Source organism: Malus sylvestris, chromosome 4 (genome assembly GCF_916048215.2).
Source record: "Malus sylvestris chromosome 4, drMalSylv7.2, whole genome shotgun sequence".
Lineage (NCBI taxonomy): Eukaryota > Viridiplantae > Streptophyta > Magnoliopsida > Rosales > Rosaceae > Malus > Malus sylvestris.
The window spans coordinates 27,406,564-27,426,962 of NC_062263.1; the positions used below are offsets into that span (position 1 = coordinate 27,406,564).

Sequence of the window (20,399 nt, forward strand, 5' to 3'; positions counted from 1 at the left end):
AAACCCTTTAAAGGAGCACAAATAACAACAAAGCATTATCCCACCAAATGAGATCGGCTGTATGAATCCTAAAACGTCATTGCGTCTAGTTTTACATCAAATCTTCTGTTTGCTCCAAACATTATGTCTTTTCTTAAAGTCTCATTCCAAATCTTCCTAACTTCATCGTGAAGTCCCTTTGAAGTAAACATAACATCATCTTAGTTACCAAAATAAACAAACATGACATAAAAATTGCCACTTTCGAGCTGACTACTTGACTACAACTAAATGCTACACAAAATGTCCACAATACCTTTGATAAGGGACAAAAGAGCAACTTAACCTAAGTTCTGTACTCGCAAATTACAGCCAAAGACATGTGCCAAGAACTCGAAGCTACTCCCGTCTTTGCATTTGATCGAGAGCGTGGTTGCTGGTGGTAGACGACGATGTTCTTCCATTAGGTATTCCGTTATCAACAGGTGGAGACGAACCCCACTTCCCTTCTGATTCGTTGGGTTCAATAACTTTAACAGAACCATCGCCCAACCCAACAGCAAACTGGGTTGGTTCTTGTGGATGTACCGCAACTACCAGCGGGTACATGGCTTGGCTTCTACAACGCAGTACGCCACACAATTAATTAATAATGACTGAACCAAGAAATAATAATAACAATCTTGAATGTTCGTGGTGAGTTTTTGACAGCTTACCCGTTCAAGGCTGCTTGAGGTATGTATGCTGATGGAGCAATACGGCATCTGAGTCTTAGGCTATCAGCATCAAACACCCCAATGTTACCGTCACAAAAGGCGGCATATATTAGTTGGCTGTTGCAGGAGTATGCTGCATGAGATATTGGTGCAGGAAGTGGATCTTGTGGAAGCCACTGAAATGGAAGAACAAAGTCACAGTAAGCCAATCTGTGATCAGCCCTTGTTTATGTCAAACATTCGAGAGAATTTACTACCTGTCGGATGCGATCCATTTTTGAGGCATCATATATTGCTAGTTGTGTCTCGTGAACCACCAGCAAGTGAATTTGATCGGAATGGAACTGCACTCGAGTCTCACCAACAGTTGCCTTTGCAGAAACCATATGAATTGCAACCGATTTCCGCTTCTCCCATGTATCAATGCTCCACACACAGAGCTGCAGGTTGTAGTTAAAAGTATACTTTAAATTTGGAAAAGGCAAAACCATCAAGCGTGGCAAAGGATCGATCTGCCTTTTATCAAAGTTGGCACATAAGAAACCAATTTATTTAGCAGGTAGATTAAAATGAAATACGTGGGGTCAACATATGCACAAATATCATGCACTAATATACTGTACTTTTTACACATGTACGCTTCACTATTTTTCATTTCAAATATGACATTTATTAACAGTTTGCATAATAAAAATTCTCCGTGGTTAAACAAGATAAAACGGAGCCCAGCTTTCACTTACTTGAGCATCAGCACCGGATGAAACGAGTATATTAAGATTGGTTGAGAAAGCTAAACCAGTTATCCGCTTTTGGTGACTCTTCAATTTTGATTTCACCTAAAATCAACAGAAATCATGTAGGTATTTAGCAATGCAACATACGAAATAAAATCTTTGTGGTGAGAAAGAAAATAAGACTAGAAAACAGAAGCAACTACCTCATCAACTCGAACATTGTAAATGTGGATGGTAGAATCTTCCATTCCGATGGCGAGGATGTTATTATCCTGAGGATGGAATGCTAGGAAAGTGGAAGCAGGAGGAGGCGCCATGAATGTTGTCATTACCTACAAAGCAAACAAATTCACAGGGAACCATAAAAAAAGAATCCCAATTTTTAAAAAATTAGCTTGACATGCAAGTACAAAATTACCTTGAATGTCATCATGTTGAATAACGAGACCTTTCCACCACAAGCTGACATTACATAAGAGTCATTCTTTGAGAGCGCTATGCATGGAATTGCTTCTTCAAGGTTGACGCCTGAGATGTCATTGGCCATAAGAAGACCACTGTTTGGTTGCCAATGCAGCGGAGCAACACTGGCAGTGGCCTTTAAACACATAAACTTCAGAAGATTGCATTTACAAGAAGAAAAAAAGATGATTGAACCTTTTCTAGGTTAGGTGTTACCTTTCCACTTGGATTTTGGTCATTACGGACCCACTTCCACAGCTTCTGCACACCATTTGACCCAAGTGCCAAAATGCCAGCACCCGAATTTGTATATAGGAGTCGAACGACCTAAATTTAAATGCATTGGTTTAAGAATCTCATGGCAGATAAACATCTCAATAGAATATCAATAGCGTGAAGTACATAACAAACCTTGCTAGAAGTATCGGTTGTGTCAGGCATGGTAACTAGCCGGCACTGTATAGGATCCTGAATTTCAGTCAACAGCCAGGGTTTAGGTTTATCCACTGCGTCCTCTACGCTTCTCAGTTTGTCGAAACTTCTACTGAGGTGATCAACTCCAAGCTTGAAAGAGAGCCAAAGTAATCAAATCAACGCAACACCACTTTAGGAAAAAGAAAAAGAAGATATTTACAAAAGATCAACTGACATACAATAATTGGAGTAGACCTAGCAGGAGAGCTCCTTTCCACTTTACAATTGACCGCATTTGCATTTGTAACAGAAGCCGAGCCGGATGCCTGAGACAAATAAAAAGGTTCTAAAAGATGTAAATGAAGAAAAAACTGGTAACAAATTCACAAAAAGCAGATTAAATAAATTATTGAAACCTTGATAGCAGTGGATTCAATGGGAGGCCTTAATCCCTCAAACGATGTGGTGGACTCAATAGCTTTCAAAGTTTTAACTCCAGCAGCATTTACAAGTATTTTGAATCCGTTGTCTGCAGTTGTGACAGCAAGAAGATTTCCTTCCTTGTTGAATCTCAAGCGAGGGAGGCTCTGAAACATATAATATGATAACATCATGCTCTAGTTCGACAGCCGGGGGAGTTTACGCGATAAACGAGAAGTTATAACAATATATACTCACCGGAAGTCCACCCTCAGCGTCTATGGTAGTCATAACATTGTTATTGTCCATATCCCAAAACTTTATCTGGCTATCTTCACCGACTGCCAAAAAATGATTTTGTGTTGTGTCGAACTGCACAACGCCTGCTGATTTCTTCCTGAGTCCAGAATATGTTCTCTTTATTGCTCCTTCACTTTCATTCCATTCAACTAGATACGAGTCTCCCTCTTTACTTGTTCCACAAGAGAACAATCTGAAGGATAATTGGAAATGATGGAACTCGCATAAGTTTTGATAAGACATTTCAACTATGACATAAAAAAACTCTTACGTTCAAATACCATGGAGTAAATTGTTTTACTAAATATTCAGTTTGTAAAGGCCCATCTTTAAAAATTTTACATACCGACTTCCATCTGCACTGTAAAGCATTGTGGTACACGACTGGCCAGGAGCATCATAGTCAACTCTTGAACCCAAGTTGTCGTACAGCCAGGCCTTTATTTTCCCATCAGTAGCAGTTGAAAATATGAACTGAAAATTCAACAAACACCAATTACTGCACGTGGTAATGAACAGAAGACAACGAGGTTGCAGGGTAGTTGACCACACGTTCAAAAGGAGTTTCAAAAAGATCCCCTCAACCAATAAATCTAAGTAATTAGTTGTTTCAGATAAGCAAAAGGCCAAATAAAAATTCAGTAAATCAGAAAAATCATATGAATTTAAGCTAACTTGCTCGAAAGATTTGCTTCCCAAAAAAGTAGCAAGAAATTGATTAAGCGCACAAAAGCATTCCATGTTTCGCAAACATACCTGAATGTTCTCCTTGTAATGAGGACATATCGAATAGACGGGAGCATCATGACCTTCAAAGTTATATAGCTTTCGTCCAGTTAAATCCCATACCTGTTTCAATTCATTTAGATAAAGTGGAAACTTTGCATACAAAAACGAATATCATGATGAGAACTCTAATTCTACCTTTATTATCTTATCGTCTCCACAGGTCACAACACACAGTTGTTTATTTGGATGAGCAAATGCTAAGTCGTTCACAGCACCGTTATGGGCATCAACCTGCGAAAAATAAGGGATGCAATTTGAGCAGCTGTCACAAGTTTGGCCTTCTTGATCAATTTGAAAAATTATCGTCATATGACCTCACCTCCAAATGTTGGCGTAGATCATTAGGTCCAGTATAAACGTACAAGTGAATCAAATGTTTGGTAAATGCAACCCCTACAGCAGAAAAAAAAAAAATAATAATAATAAAATTAAAATAAAAAACAATAAGATAAACAAAAATTCAAGAAATACTTGCCAACTTCGAATTGTACATACCCACAAAACTCCCATCTTGACTCCACGTCACACGGCTGACAGATACGGGTGTGTCCTTGCCAATTGTGGCCTGCTTAAAAACTAAATTGTTACGATAGCCGCATTTCAAATCCCCAAACACTATACAAACATATAGGCAAAACCCAAAACTGCTTCCGTAAAATTGGTTTATTTAACACCAGACCATATAAACTTCATAGCAAGCAAAATTTTAACATGAAAAAAATGAACATAACTTAAACATGACCTGAAATTGCAGTGTACATTTTGTCATATCCCATATCTTGAATGGCTTTGAAACCAACCTCTCCCGCGACATAAGTTCCCAAAGAGTAATGTCGCCATTATTAGAACCAACTGCCAGACATGCAGGTACAGAAGACTTAGAAGAGAATGCAGACAGCCCAGGGGCGAGGCAACGGAGCTTATTTATAATACTACTCAAAGTTTAAAAGCCAAACAAGATGAGAAAAGGCCAAACCTAGCAACAACGTATGGAGAGCAGGGTGAAAATCCATGCTTGTGACAGTAGATCCTTGATGCAAGTTAAAAGCCACTGTTCTGGGTAGATCATCCAGTGACCAAGAAGTTTGTTGTCTAGACGTTGGATATGCAACCTATATGTAAATCAGTGACAAGATTACTGCACACAGAAGGAAAGAAAAAGGGCAACACCAAATATTCCAAATTTAGATACAAAACAGAATATTGCCTAGATTACCTCCTCAATAGATTGAACAGGTCGTAGTCGTTTCATAAGTTCATGATCAGCACTCTGATGATCAACCATACTTGGAGCAGCTGGAGGTGTTCTTGGACGTTTCAAGATTGCAACGCCTTAAATTCAAAAATAGAATGTTCCGACATAGATATGCTAGGAAATAAGTAAATTTGCAGAATGGAAACCATACTCAAAAAGATGAATTCCTTTGATCATGATATCAATTGAATATTACTATAACCCGTATTGTAACATTAGACCTAGAATTGCTAAGAGTTTCCAATTTGGCTAGCCACGTAAAACTTGAAAGTTGTTGAAAGTTCATTCCACAATATGTGCAACACAGAACTCGAATAACATTGCAGAGAACATCAACATCACACATATATCCTTTTTCCTTATAGTTCTTTTCTTTCCCAAATGAAAACAAGAGAGAAATTATATTATCCAAGTGAAGTTCTTACCTTGGTTCTGTGGAATGGGCATGGATGATGCATTAACAACGGCTGCTTGCACAGATGAAGAGACTGAGGAATTGGCCATCCAACCTGCTAAAGCATTAGAATTCGCAGCAGCTGCACCGACCGAAAAGGGCTATACAAAGAAGACAGTTATTAGTCCGCATTTTTATGTCCCTAAATTATAATCAAGGTGGCGAAGAAAAAAAATATCAATGCTTATAAGATGTAAAATATCATACAGCATGAGATCCGAGCGAAGGATAAGCAGTGGGTTTTGCAACAGCGGCAACTGGAGGAGTAACAGGTGTAGGCGTAGAAGTATGAGGGCCATTTGGAGGTGTACATGTATGATCAGTAAATAAAGTTTTGATGTCCGGATTTACTCTTGGATTTTTGCATAACTGGTGTTGCCAGTTCAAACTACACGAAAGTATCAGATATCAGACAAATATCAGCTTAGCACAATAACCCGAACAATAATGACAATTTACAATATGAAGTGTTAAAAGAACTTCATTAGCCCTCCAAACCCTTACCAGGGTCCCAGACTGCTATACGACCCAAAAGAAGCACAAAAGGCCTCTAGTAGCGTATGATTTTCTTTCCCTTTGGAAAGAAGAAAGAAAACATGAAAAAACACAAATGTTATTGATTGCCGGTTGGGCACAATTTCAAAATAAAACCAGCTTCAGTCATTCAATCGTCATTCATAAAGGTGACACAAGTGCTAGAAGCAACCTGTGCTTGAACGAAAGCAATCAATTAGAATTATAATGGATAAATAAGACTTTATTTGAAACGTTCAAACCAAAGAAAAAAACACTGAAAAGCTGAAGCACAAGCAAAGGAAGTCAAAGCTTAGCTAATTTACGGAGATAGGGGAGTGGCAGAAATCTCTATTTCAAAATGTATAAAAATGTTTAAAACACCTATGAGAGGAAAGACAAGGGGGAACCCAGGTTTCTTCATCCAGAATATCACTCTCACCTTTGATTGATTAGAGTCCGCAGTCTCGATGCCTTCAGAGCGGGAAAAACAAGCTTATCACGAAAGAGGGGATTTGCTTCTATAAGTTTCTTAAGCTCTATCAACATAATGCTGCGAGCCGTTTTGGTGTCCCCATACTTGGAAAGCTGTTCATTTTCCCTGGTAGTTATTTCCCAAGAAAGAGATTAGTTACATACATGTACCGTAAATTAGGAGTTCTAGAGAGTATCATGGAAAAACAAGCAATCCCATATAGCCGTACATTTTCTTTTTCCTTTTTTTTTAATACATATGGCCGAGGAATTTGAACTTAGATCATTATAGAACAGGTCCAACAACCAATTGGCTACGCTCTGGCCACCCTAATTCTAGATCTCAATTGCCAAGAATACGCATTGCATCTCCTTTAAAGTAAAATTTCAACTACAAGATGGCCCACTCGGTTGACGACAATATATCAAAGACGTAAAAGAACTCACTCCCCGATAAATTCTTGTCTTATATGCTAATTTGGTTTTGTCGTAATAAAAACCGACATTAAACAAATATATGCAAGAAACTACCTGAAATTTCCAAGAGTTAGAAGCTGTGTGATTTCTTTGAAAAGTTCTTCATTAAATGTGGAGAACACTCTCAAATCATTAACTAAGATTTCAACAGCCTTCGGCTTGTGTTGCCTACACAAACAGAAAAACAAAACATAATATTACTGTTCCCCTTCCGGAAAACGATATTTTCAGAAGGCAAAGAATACCAACAATAGTAGACTTAAGGATTACCGATCAAGTGCTTCCAGATATTTCTGCTTCCTTATTTCGAAAAATATCTTCATAGAGTATCTGTTGTCATCAACTTTTGTAAATCCTGATAAGTACTTCTCCACTTCGTCCCATTCTCCGGCCTGAATTTTCTCTTCAAAGTATTTCATGTTGAAAAAGAATCCTGATTCTTTCTCAAGCCTACAACGTAAAGGTGTCAACTTTTATTTTTTGATGAAATTTACAAACAACAAAATAGAACAATTTGGGGAGTAAAAAAGAAAATAAATGTTGAAACGAGATCTTTAGCTAAAAATCAATTACACACATGGAAATCAATTGAAATTTTTGTCAAACAAGTGACTTATGAATCTTTGCCCTAGTTTTGTACTATCCTAATTGTTTGTTTCCGTTAGATCTCATTATCATTATTTACCAAACTAAATCCCAATTAAAACAAGACGCTTGCTTGACCAAGCTTAATAAACCAACTTTGATGAATTTCTCTATCATTATTGTTTGTTGTATATTCCTAGCTTCATCTTCCATCTCTACTTTACTTTCTCAATTTCTCTCACACTATAACCTCATTTATCAATCAATGAATTCAGATTTCAGATAGAGACAGAGGACGCCTTATTGACTCTAATCTTCACTAATCAACTAAGCTTAAATGCTACTATTTTGCTCAAACTAAGCAAAATGTACCTCTCTCTCTCTCTCTCTTCAAGAAATGCTAAAGAGACTCTCAAAAGTGGGACTCTCCATGGACTGTGTGCCACCTCATGTTTTTGGCACAATATTTTATAATGTTGGCACGAAAATTAACGTTAAACTGAGAGGTGGCAGAGAGTCCGTGCAGAGTCTCCTTAGCATTTCTCCTCTCCCCTCCCCCCCCCCCAAAAACCCAATTTTCCACGCAAGTCGCCACCAAAACAACGCAATTTAAAACCGACTACAAGGGACTTCACACATGTATATCCTTCCATCTCTCAAAATTCACACCAATAACGCATGCAAAAACCTCAACTAAGCCGAATGCGTCCATTAATTGTCCATTTTTCACAACTAAACCGGAATAATCACCGCCAAGCCAGCAAACATGAGTCACTTTCGTAAAAAATTAAAGATTAAAAACAACAAAATCGAATACGAAAAGACATAAACTCCATCAATCAAAACCACACGCTCAAAAGCACAAACACACGCTCAAAGGTAACGGATTTCCGTACATGCATGTATTAAACCGTACACACACACGTGCACACGTGTACAGATATTATATATGCAAGTACAAGAGGATTTGGGAAAGCTTTCAGCTCACCTGTGTACGGACTCCTTGAACTTCTCCTCTTCCAGAAATTGGAGTATCAGAAACACCAATTCTCTGCTCAAAGACGACATTTTTCGATCCTCAAACCCTCAGCCCCCAGAAATTCCTCTCCTCTTCCCGAACAAAAACCAGACCTCTCAACTTTCACTACACAAACAGACACAGATTAACGTTAAAATTAAAACGCTCGAGCTCCGAATCCGCGCTCAGAGAAACCTCCAAATCCCAGAAACCATCGATATTTTTGAGGATTTTGTACCTCGCGCTTCGAGGACTTCTAGGGTTTTGAAGACAGCAGAGAGAGAGAGAGAGAGAGAGAGAGGAGAAGGAGAACGAGATAGATTTATAGAAGTCTCTCGCTGCGTTCGATGCAGTAGTCTTTCCCTTTCTACTGACCTATCACTGATAAGCACAACTACTTATCGATAAGTGCTTCGGCTTATTTACGTACGTTTTTGAACTCATCATGCGTGTGGGAATGGGATGTCGCGGATTCGAAATCAAAATACAAAACCAAGTTGAATGTTCGGTACTCACGTCCGTTCGAGCACCATGCCTTTACTTTTCGTACTTTCGCTTTCGAGGCTGGGGCATTAATTAGGGGATTTTAATGAATGGAAGTGACTGTCTTTCTGTCACCGATTTATCGGAATATTATCGGGAGACGATATGAGTGGGGTTTTCGGATAAGGTTTGTTTGTTGGGAATCAGCAGGCATGAATGGACGAGGTTGCTTACCTCGCGCGAGTTTTTATCGAACTCGCGGCTCGCCTCGATATCTTACAATTGCTGTCGTTAAACTGTCATCGCCTGTGTTCTTGTCGGCGCGACTCGTCGCATCTAATTTCTTTGGGCCAGGCAACCCGAACCAGGCCTAATCTACAAATGGGCTGGGCTTCTGTTGCTAGCCCAATAACACAAGAGCCTAGTTTCGTTCTTTGTAGGAAGAAATTTTTAATTTTGACGGGAACACAGATGGTACATCAAGTTTTTTTATGCAAGTGGTGAAAAGCTTTAATTTTTAAGTTATTAACTTTTTAACACACATAACCCACCATTTCTATAGGAACACGTGGTATACCATCTCGTGTGACGATCACACTGAAAAATATTTCCTTTGTAGGGCTAGTAATTTTCGAGTCTTGTGCATGAAGCTTTTAGAAAATTTGTCAAAAACAGTTGTCTCGAGACTCTTGACTTTACGCCATTGTGGAAGCAGAGACTGCCTACTAAATAGCAAACAATGCGGCATTTGATAGTTGTTTTTTATAAACGATAACTAATAAAAATGATTTGAAAATTTTGAATTTAATCAAAATGACAAAAAAATGTTGTAAACGAATAGTATCAGGAGTGACTTTTTGGAATAAAAATGTTATTTTTTATTAAAATAAATAGTACCGGAAGTGTTTTATTAAAATCCTATTTTTATAAATAACATATTTTTGCGATAAAAAGAAGTACCTGTCAAAACAGTTGTCTCCAGTTAACATCTTTGGGACACTGCCCCCTCGCTAGCAAACGATACGGCCTTTGATCGTCGTTTTTCTAGAAATGCCAAAAAGTTTATTCGCCATTAAAAAAGTGATTATGTATAATGTTTTGTAACGTGATGAGCCTTACAGTAAGAAATCTAGGTTTTTATTAAAATTTAAGTGATTATAAAACAGTGTTTCATGAGCTTACCAACGAGAGATGCAAAGTTGATTGAATTGGTAAGGATCGTTCTCTTCACTAAACCAAGGTTTAGATTCGAGTCTCGCTAACTCCCTCTTGGTGTCAATAAACCAAAAAAAAGTCCAAAATCCCCTCATTAAGTCCTCAAAGAAGCTTATGGTATGCCATGATCCTGAAATGAATAGCCTACCCTGGTATTGAGATGCGTAGCCTCCCCTCTCTCTAAACATTTTGTTTAAAAAAAAGTGTTTCATGTGCTTGTATCTTAAAAAATTTAGGAATTTAGGAGTAAGTTGACGGAAACACCGATAACTGTTGGATTGAAACTTGAAGCAAGATCTTTTGCTTGCGGAATTTCCTAAATAAAAGACCAATAAAAATTCAAAGGTACAAGATGAGCAAGGAGGAGGAGCAAAGATTCTGCGTTTTGTTATTTTGGGGTGGCAACACTAATAGGGTGCACTTGCTGGGATTCAGAGAGAGGGGAATTAGAGTGAAAGAAGAGGCAAATGGCAGAAATGTCGTCCATCGCTATTCCCCTCCTCTTCCGCTTCCATGCTTGCGCAGCGCACTCCACCAGAAGCTTTGCAGCCTTCGCCCTGTCTGCCGTCGAACCTACAATCTGCACGGCTTCTTGATTCGAAACGACATCCCAAACCTACAAGCAAAAATATCAAAAATGTCTTAGAGTCCGCGGGAAATGGCTCTCTAGAAAACACTTATGTTCATAAGCGCTTTTGCTAGAAACACGTTGAAACTTCATTAAACGTTCAAGCGCTTCGTGCAGGAAGTGCTTTTACGACCTAGAATTACTTTTGAAAACAATGCAGTACATACCCCATCAGTTGCCAACACAACAAACTGATCTTTGCTTGTTATATTTCTATGTGACACTTCAGGCACAGAAATGAGACCAAAGTCCTTCAAACAGTAATCTCCAAAGGCTCTGGACATGGCTAGTCCGGGTGTTTCCCCGTCCGGCTGCCATACCCTTTGCACTCCCGGCTCATCTTCTAAACAAAAAACCCGCCCATTGCTTTGAATTATTCGCTCCGCCTCCTCTGCAAACAAAACCATTAAAAACATGTAAATATGTGTAACCATATGTTATCTTCTTCAGTTTTATGTGTTGGGAGAGAGATAGACTGACGAGGTAAACTAGGCTTGAAATCGACAGTAAGCTGAACCGGCGTCAAGCTTCCATCGTCTAAAGTTGTAGCCAAAACAGCACGAGAGTCGCCAACATTGGCTATGAAAATAAGCTCACCCTAAACAACCAAAATTCGGAGATACTTTCGTGTCAATGCCGATGAAAACTGCATAAGGTCATTAGTTTATACTTGATTTTTTTGGTAAACATCCAGCTACAATTGCAAGCCTAACAACAATTTGAACCAGTTCAAGTGAAATGAATCGATACCTGTCTGACAATACTCAGGGCAGTTGTTCCACTGTAAAAGGAATCGATCCTACGATGCTGTTCAAGCTCGTGATCAATGGCAGCACAAGTTCTGATATAGGAATCCTTCCATATGTTAAACCGGTGACGCTTTTTATCCGACTCCAAGTCCGAATCCAGGTCAATAGAAGTTTGACCTAGTGTCTCTTGCCAACTGCACAACAAAGAGGGTGGCATTGTTTCTCTTATCTGTTTCGCCACGAAATGTCCCCATGGACCATGCCCGTCAAAAATCCCACAAAACATCATGTCTTCTTGGCACCCAAATTCCTAAAACCAAAACAAGTGTCAATATTTCAGAGACGGACCGTGGAACTACTTGCTTATATATTGTATTCTATTTTATTAAGTTTTCGTCACGCAATGCATATAAGATTGTTTTGTATTTAATTTCCAGTTAGTACTAATTTACTGAACTAGCAACGGAATGGAGCTTAAGGTAAGAAAAATGCACAACATTTGCTTACCTCCCATACAATGCAGCAATCCTGGTTGACTCCTTTCTCTCCTCTCTTCGAGAAAACAGAAGCAAAATTATTTGAACCATCGACATTGACAATCCCCGAAGAACGTAGGATCATGTCATTCTTCTTCGCCACCTTTGCCATCGCTTCTGCAGCTCCCCTTGCACCTGAATCCCCACCATTGTTCTTCCCTTTCTTGAACAATAGGGATCGCGCCAATCCGCTGAACATGGAGGATAAGTACCCCATTAGCTATGTCTTTGCTTAGCTATTCCAATTCCGGATTTTCCAGGCTGTAGATTCAACAAAATCTGAACAATATTGAACACTTACAAACAGTTAAACATCATTTTAGGCAAGAAAATGCTTGACCTATTTGTTTTTTATAACTTTTTTTAACATTCTTCTCAGAAAAATACAGAAGATTTAAGCAAGTTGAATTGAACAACTTGAACTGAGTGAGAGTACCGTCACTGACAAAAAGGCATTCTCTGACTCAGAAAGGCAATTCTTGCATTAAAAAAAGCAAAAGTTCATAACATACGTAATGGAGACTTTGAATAAGGTATTTAGTTATTAATATTCTTTAATTGAAATCTTGCTGGGTTTCAATTTTTTATCGAAGTTTTTGAAATAAATGTGATAATTTATTTTTATGTATGTTATTTTTTAAATTAAAAATTGAAATTTATAGTTGTTTATATTAATGAGATTTTAAATAAAAACTATAATTTGTGGGATTAAAAATATTAAAATATAAATATGCTATTGTGTGTGTGTATAAACATGGGTACATTCATCAAAATTAAGTAATAAATTATTGCACCAAAACATGGGTACATTGTTCAAAATCACAAAAAAAAAGAAAGATATTAGGCTTAATAGTAAATTTCTTCAATTCAACTTGACATAAATACATTCACAAATCAAAGAAAAAAGAATGTACCAATATAAGTTTTAAAATGGATTAGAAAAAAATTGAATAGATTTTATACAAAAAAAATTGTACATTATACATATAACAAATTGATATATTTAAGAATGAGTACATTTTAAGATTAAAATTTTGAAAAATAATTACATTAATGGATACATATAAGATTAAAAAATTGAAAACATTTTTTTTTAAAAGCTAATGGGTACAAACTTATTCTAATTTTTTATTTATTTTGAAAATGTTTTGAATTGAAAATTAGTTAGGAGTTTAATAAATGTGTGAGTATTAAAATTCTAAATCAATTATTAATTTTTATTTTAAAAATTATGTAATTGACATATAAATTTATTATTACATTAATGTTAAGAACTTAGATCAAAATCTAAAAACTAATAAGATTTCAGTTAATAAATATTAGTAACTAGAGATCGAATACTAATTTTTCCTTATCAGAAATATCTATTCTAAATTGGGAAATGAGCAAGTAAATTATTCTCCTTTCCTTCACTTTCTTCTCTTCCATAAACTAAGATCTATTCTAAATTGGGAAATGAACAATTAAATTATTCTCCTTTCCTTCACTTTCTTCTCTTCCATAAACTAGAAGCTCTGCCGTTTGAAACCCTTTAACCCTTTCCCCACAAAAGTTACTGCAACCTAAAGAAACCCAGATGAGACTTGATTAAGAGAGGATTAAAATAAAAAAGTTGGGTTTTGAACTTTCTCAGTTACCAAACAAAACCCAGAAAGGAACATTCATAAAGGTAGCAAAAAACAAGTCAATTTGAGCTTATAAGTTACCCCAAAAACAAAACTTTTCATTTTCTCAGCAACCAAACAAAAGGCTCCAGAAGGGTAAGAAAAAAACAACCAAAGTAGACGTAGAGATCAAAACCTTGATATCAACTCCAGCAAAATTTGACCAGAAAACTTCAGAAGCTAGAAAGCTGGAACTTGACGAAGTTGCTGGAAAACTGGTAATTCGACCGGATCCCGGCGTATTCCCGACGAACCCAGCTGAAAACTTGAGGTACTGAAATTGGAGACCGATGAGAATCCATAACACCCGGTCTCTCTCTCGTCCTCCTAGTTTTGTGTTCGTGTTTTTGTTTGGCAATGGAGAAAGTGAAGTGATATTTATCTGAGGCGGAGGAGAAGATAACAAAGCTTGCTGTGCATACAAACAACACACTATTTCTCAACGCAAACTCTACGAGACTACGTCATGAAACCAAAAGGGTTTTTGCTTTTTTAACTTACAAAGCTATTTTATTTTATTTTTCCTTTCCACTTATATAGGCAACTTGTGTTTAAGTCAGTGCATCCATTTGATATAAGGTATGATTTGTTTTTTGAGATCGTCGATGAGGTATATTTTATTTTTTCAACAACTTGTGTTGCAAATACAGAGAAATTATATGTAGTATAAAAAATGCTTGAATGATCTTCATAGATATTTGGCCTTCTGTATATTACATTGTACACATGTGATGTGTGCATGTTGACGGTCAACAATTTGTAGCTAAAATAATGCTGAATTTTCTAGATATTTATGGAATTCCTAACAGTTCAATATTTTTTAGCAGCCAAAACAAAACCAAGAAGAACGAGAAAGATGTTTTATTTTCCAGTTAGGAAATTAGTAAACCGAGTTAGGTTCTATATGTTGACTCCCTTTGCTTACCGTTTCTGAGTTGATTCCCTCTTTCTGTGGGCAAAATTTTTTTGAGTGTGACGGTTATACTAGAATATGGTAGTATTAATCTACATTATGTGCCATAATTTGATGGCTGACTTGGTTAATACACCCCATGCGCCTAGGAGAGCGTATGCTTACCTGCACTTAAGTTCGAATTATTTTCTCTCAACATTCATATATTAGATTAAAGTATTGCTTGAATAAAAATAAAGTCATTAATAAATAAATGCACATGTTATATTTTACATCAATTTGTAATGTCACGTAGAACTATGGTGGGTCACAAAAAAACTGCCTTATACATTGATACAATTTTCTTTGATAATTGTTATTAACCCTCTAAAAATTTAATTGTGCACTCCAAATTTTTAATATTTAGAAAGAAAAAAATCAATGCACATTAAATTTTAAGAGTGTAAATAGTAATTCCCTTGTCTTTTTATATACAAATTATATTTGGAGAATACAAATTTGAACACAAAACCTCATTTGCAAAATACTACTTCAACCTTGAATTACGAGCTCCTTGCATATTAATTAAATATAATATAGAAACGACAATTATGTCTCATTCATAAACTATTATATGTTTGCTTTATATATAATATTATGTCTATTACATGAAATAATTGAGAAGAAATGATAAGGGACTTTATCCAAAGTGAGATGTTTTATGGCATCTTTATCGTCCTATGTTTATAGTATAATATTTTATAATGTGAATACAAAAAAACGCCGTTAAATTGTGAAGTAATAGAAATTTCACTTTACTGAAAGTTACTCTTTTGAGAGAATCACCCAACATTCCTCCTAATTAATAATTGTTTGTTGTATAAATAAAAATTAGATAAAAAAATAAATTAATGGACTGTCCCAAACATGCCTGCTATTAAATAACCACACAAAAACAAAACCAACGGTCGATGCTAATTTTATAGCATGGAATTTGTTGATCATCTCTATCAATCAAGAGTCGTCTCCCGTAGATATGACTGTCTCTTGGCCAGTTGCAGCCATGGACGAATGCAATGTATTAAAATAAAAGTTTAGTAAACCATCATAATCATTGGGTTATTTATTAATTCTACAAAATGAACATAAGGTGTGCATCGAAAATAATAATTGTATTAGCTCAAGATATAAGAAATTAGCTAATTAAGCTGATGAACACGTAATGTCCATTTTTTAAGTTTAAGTTCTGCAATTTTAAAAGTGTTTAGTAAAACTATTCGGCCGTGAGGTCGTCAACTAAAATTTTTAATTCCTTGAAATTCATTGACGATCACATAAATTAGAATTCTTAAATAATTCAGGAGGCTGAATGTTACCTAAAACAAGGGAACTGATTGTTAAGTTTGTTATGATAGTTTAGGGAGTATTGTATTGAGATTCATATTGTGACATCCCACATCGTCCAGGGGAGTGGATCCTCTAAGCCTTATATGTACATTTTCATCTCTACCTAGCACGAGGCCTTTTAGGAGCTCACTGTCTTCGGGTTTCATCGGAACTCCGAAGTTAAGCGAGTTCGCGCGAGAGCAATCACATGATGGGTGACCTACTGGGAAGTTATCGTGTGAGTTCCCAGAAACAAAATCGTGAGTGTGACATCCCACATCGCCCAGGAGAGTGATCATTAAATGTATATTCTCATTTCTACCTAGCACGAGGCTTTTTGGGAGCTCACTTGCTTCGGGTTCCGTCGGAACTCCGAAGTTAAGTGAGAAGGAGGTCGGAGCACTCCCAGGATGGATGACCCACTGGGAAGTTACTCGTGAGTTCCCAAAAACAAAACCGTGAGGGAATGGTAAGCCCAAAGCGGACAATATCGTGCTACGGTGGTGGAGCGGGCCCGGGAAGTGATCCGCCCCTGGCGGGGATGTGACAGTGAGGGTGTGGTCAGGGCCCAAAACGGACAATATCGTACTACAATGAAGTCGAGCCCGATATATGGTGGGGGTCTGGATCGGGATGTGACATATATAGCCGAGTTTTTTTTTTCATGTGGTATACTTTTGTAGATTTCGTAGGTTTTTATTGATTATTAGAAACTTTAAGAAATTGACAAACTTTTTAGTGTAGACGTATACAATTCTTTTATAGAGTTAATGATATAATTTGTAGAATTCAAAAGGAATTTAACAGACTTTTGAAATAACTATAATTTTTTTTTTTTATTGAGAAAACAATTAGGAGTAAAAAAGGCTACCCTTATGTAATTTTACTTTTTATGCTACGACCAAAGTCACCTGTTTCTAATGTGGTGTTGTGGTGATAAAGAACTGGGGGTTTAGGTGGTGATGGGCAAGACGGGTGTAAAGGTGGCGATCATCATGGTGGTAGTGTTGGTACGTAGTGGTCATGGGTGGGGTGGCGGCAATAGGAGGTTATGGTGGTGGCGGGCAAGGTAGAATGGTGGTACTATAGGTGGCGACTATGGTGGTTACGTTGACGGCGATGTAAAGATTCATATACTTTTTTTTTTCTTCTTACATACGTTATGTTAACTTCTGTTCTTTATTTATTTTTTAATTCATTTAATTTAACAGTTGAAAACCAAAATGTGTGAAATTAAAAATGAATTTATGAATAATTTTTACAACAAAACCTCTATTTAAATTTATTATCGAGCTCCACCCTATTTTTTAAGTTAGGTAAAAACAAGCACAAACTTCCACAGAAAACAAACAGACTTATTAAAATGCGAAGGGAAGGCACTCAATCATAGGGCTTACCAAAAGGAAGAAAAAGTTGCACAAAAGGAAAGTAATAGCTCCACGTACTCATCCAAATCCACAAAATCTATGAGATGAAATCTATCAATGTCCCATAAAGTTAGAGAGTAAGAGACCCGTTTCAATGTAACAAGAACAACTGTCCTGTTGGACCTCGAAGAAAGTTGAAGAAACGCCATTTTCAGAGGGTCCTACTAACTTCCTCCTAAAATAGTATGCTCATTTGACCATGCATGTTAGTTTCTATCTGTCAATCATCTTCGCTTTCCTCTCAAATGGGGTATTAGGTTTTGCATAACATTGTCGGTCCATGGAGATTTCTATGGTCGTGGATTAATCTCTATATTATATAGTCGGCAAGGAAATTATTGATGAATATATGGTCACAGCAACTTTTTACCTTATGAAGTTGGGTAAGTGGTTCAGATCTGCAATCTGTCACACCAGAGGACTGTTGGGAGACTCTTACCGGCACTAGATCTAGATGTGCATTTCATGTTTACTATTTCTCCCTTGCGTATGCGAGGAAATTCTTCAATGTTGCTATGGAGTGTTATATTTCATTACGTTATTACTTTACGTGATGAGATGAGATTCTTAAATGTAGTCATAGGATATTCTTCTAGTGATGTTTCTTTCATCACATGACTTGTTGGAATTTAGGATTATTTTATTTTTGAATTTGAGCTTAGCCGTTAGTATTAGGGTTTTGTTTTATTGCTTATTAGGATTATGTTAGTTCTCTATATATATGATGTTTTGTAACTCGTAAAATATTAAGTTAGTCACGATGTAGTCTCTTGAGATTATGTAGCCGTTTCGACATTCTTATTTGTTTAATAATATTTTTGTTAGTCTTATTCATCGCGCACTCTGATATTCAACTTGGTATCAAAACCAGGTTCCGATCCTAGGACCTTTGGGTATCAGAGCCAGGTTCTGATATTCAACTTGACTTTCATCTCATGTGACTACCGAGATAGTTCATATTAATAATGACGCAGTAGCTATAGTTTATTAACTGGCAGCCCATGCGTATTGGAAGTCTATAGCTTAATTAAGTTTGAAATATTGTCACATAGGAGCTTGTCAAGTTATTTGGGGAGTTGTAAAGGTTTCATATAAAATTGAGGTTTATTAATTTGTAAACCCTTATAAATACTGTACTAGAAAGCTTTGAATGACAAAGACTTGTTTAATTAAAAAAATAGAAAACTTCATTTTAATCCCTAAAAAAGATGAGTTTTAGATTATAACCATATGTAAGATTAAAATCCAATTTTAGTCCCTAGCACATTTAATCATATCATTTATTAGTTGTATTTTGATGTTATTTTTTATTTTTTATTTTTATTTTAATGTATTAATTACATTTACATTTAATTTTTATTTCATTCACCATAATATATTTTAATGTCTACATTTAGGCAACTAAATTTTTTATAATATATATTCCGATAACAATTTTGTATGTTCTTCATTTAGGTACATTAATACATTTGAATATTTTGGTATATCTATCGGTACAAACATGTAGTTACATTGATTCAATATAATGCATTTCGATCAATATAATGCATTTCGTTACGTACACTTTGATACACACATTTGAGTATTGACTTTTAGGTACATTAATTCAATTATTATTTCGGTAAATACATTTAGGTACATACATTTTGGTATTGATATTTAGGTACATACATTTTCGGTATTGACATTTAGGTTCGTACATTTTGGTACATACATTTCGGTATTGACATTTAGGTACACTTGTATTGACATTTTTTTATTTAGGTACATACATTTTTGGTATTGACATTTAGGTTCGTACATTTTGGTACTTACATTTCGGTATTGACTTTTAGGTACATTAATTCAATATAATACATTGCAGTACATACATTTAGGTTCATTATAATATATTTCGGTACAATCATGTAGGTACAAATATTTTGGTACAAAAAAGTCAATTTTATATATTTTGGCACAATCATTTTTGTACACTTATGTATCTATATATTTTTGTATCACAAATTTTTTTTTAATATTTTCTCATTTACGTTCATTTCTAATTAAAACAAATTAAATATGTGCATATTAATAAAATTAAAATTTAATATGGAGAGATTAAATAAAAATACACATTCAATAAGAAAAATTGAATGTAAATTTTGATAAAAGTACACTCAAGGGATTAAATTGAATATTTAATCTAGCATCAGGTTTTTTTTAAATTTTAATCTTTTGCAAGGACTAATGTTCAAAAAACCCTTAAAAAAATTATATATTTACTTGGAGCAATTGAAGTGAGTGAGTGTTTATTACTTTTAAAATTAAGCGTTTGGTTTAATCATATTGAGTGATTCCACGATTACCAACGTCCAGCAAAATCCATTGCCCATAATTGAATGTTTTTAGGATGATAATCCCTCGTCTCTTCGAGACTCGGTTCTCCAAGTGAGTTCCTCATCTTTGACCTTATGACCTTATGAGATCATGTATTAATTCTTGGTCCTCGCTTGATATTGTTTAGTGCGCAGAATATTATATGCATGATGAGAAATAACATATATGCACCCCCAATTGTAGAATCAAATCACACGTACGATGACTACTAGGGTCTAGGGGATGGGATGTTCTCAAGACTTTGTGGCCTAATCCAACGTGTTCATGATGTTGTAGTGATTTGCTCCTGCGTATTTTTCAACTAATAATCGTACATCTATGACACTTGAATGAGGATTTTTTCTTATGTCGACGCGGAAGCTAAATATTGTTAGATCAACTAATCAGCAATTTCTAATTCTTCATTTTAAACAGTACTCTTTATTAAATAAAATTCTAGGGAGGTGTTGAAGC

The 20,399-nt window shown here is 36.0% G+C and overlaps 2 protein-coding genes across 4 annotated transcripts; both read right to left on the bottom strand.

Moving 5' to 3' along the window:
• Window positions 1-35: 35 nt before the first annotated feature.
• LOC126618955 (topless-related protein 3-like) lies at window positions 36-8,895 on the bottom strand. Of its 2 annotated transcripts, none has more exons than XM_050287188.1 (25): window positions 8,561-8,895; window positions 7,258-7,437; window positions 7,042-7,155; window positions 6,479-6,637; window positions 5,731-5,911; window positions 5,495-5,624; window positions 5,031-5,110; window positions 4,791-4,926; window positions 4,557-4,666; window positions 4,310-4,379; window positions 4,134-4,207; window positions 3,950-4,045; window positions 3,782-3,874; window positions 3,372-3,499; window positions 2,984-3,218; window positions 2,722-2,892; window positions 2,545-2,631; window positions 2,303-2,455; window positions 2,108-2,218; window positions 1,848-2,027; window positions 1,633-1,761; window positions 1,436-1,531; window positions 953-1,135; window positions 696-871; window positions 36-598 (listed from the first exon to the last, which is right to left on the bottom strand). In XM_050287188.1, the coding sequence occupies exons 1-25, from the start codon at window positions 8,638-8,640 to the stop codon at window positions 379-381; spliced, it is 3,372 nt and encodes a 1,123-aa protein (XP_050143145.1). In that variant the 5' UTR covers window positions 8,641-8,895; the 3' UTR covers window positions 36-378. The 2 variants fall into 2 exon arrangements, with proteins under 2 accessions (XP_050143145.1, XP_050143144.1); XM_050287187.1 differs by having other exon boundaries at window positions 5,031-5,146.
• A 1,644-nt stretch (window positions 8,896-10,539) lies between these two features.
• LOC126618957 (probable protein phosphatase 2C 34) lies at window positions 10,540-14,385 on the bottom strand. 2 transcript variants are annotated; one of them, XM_050287193.1, is made up of 6 exons: window positions 14,002-14,385; window positions 12,173-12,462; window positions 11,667-11,975; window positions 11,397-11,514; window positions 11,084-11,307; window positions 10,540-10,904 (listed from the first exon to the last, which is right to left on the bottom strand). In XM_050287193.1, the coding sequence occupies exons 2-6, from the start codon at window positions 12,416-12,418 to the stop codon at window positions 10,677-10,679; spliced, it is 1,125 nt and encodes a 374-aa protein (XP_050143150.1). In that variant the 5' UTR covers window positions 12,419-12,462; window positions 14,002-14,385; the 3' UTR covers window positions 10,540-10,676. The 2 variants fall into 2 exon arrangements, with proteins under 2 accessions (XP_050143150.1, XP_050143149.1); XM_050287192.1 differs by having other exon boundaries at window positions 12,173-12,480; window positions 14,002-14,383.
• Window positions 14,386-20,399: the final 6,014 nt, after the last annotated feature.

Excerpts from the sequence above, each read along its gene's own strand:
- LOC126618955 (XM_050287187.1), bottom strand. The coding sequence starts at position 8,640 with ATGTCGTCTTTGAGCAGAGAATTGGTGTTTCTGATACTCCAATTTCTG. Across the intron at positions 5,912-6,478 it reads CGGACTCTAATCAATCAAAG|TTTGAACTGGCAACACCAGT; the intron begins GTGAGAGTGATA and ends ACTTTCGTGTAG. Across the intron at positions 3,219-3,371 it reads TACAGTGCAGATGGAAGTCG|ATTGTTCTCTTGTGGAACAA; the intron begins GTATGTAAAATT and ends ATTATCCTTCAG.
- LOC126618957 (XM_050287193.1), bottom strand. The coding sequence starts at position 12,418 with ATGGGGTACTTATCCTCCATGTTCAGCGGATTGGCGCGATCCCTATTG. Across the intron at positions 11,976-12,172 it reads ATTGCTGCATTGTATGGGAG|GAATTTGGGTGCCAAGAAGA; the intron begins GTAAGCAAATGT and ends TTTTGGTTTTAG. Across the intron at positions 11,515-11,666 it reads CCCTGAGTATTGTCAGACAG|GGTGAGCTTATTTTCATAGC; the intron begins GTATCGATTCAT and ends TTGGTTGTTTAG.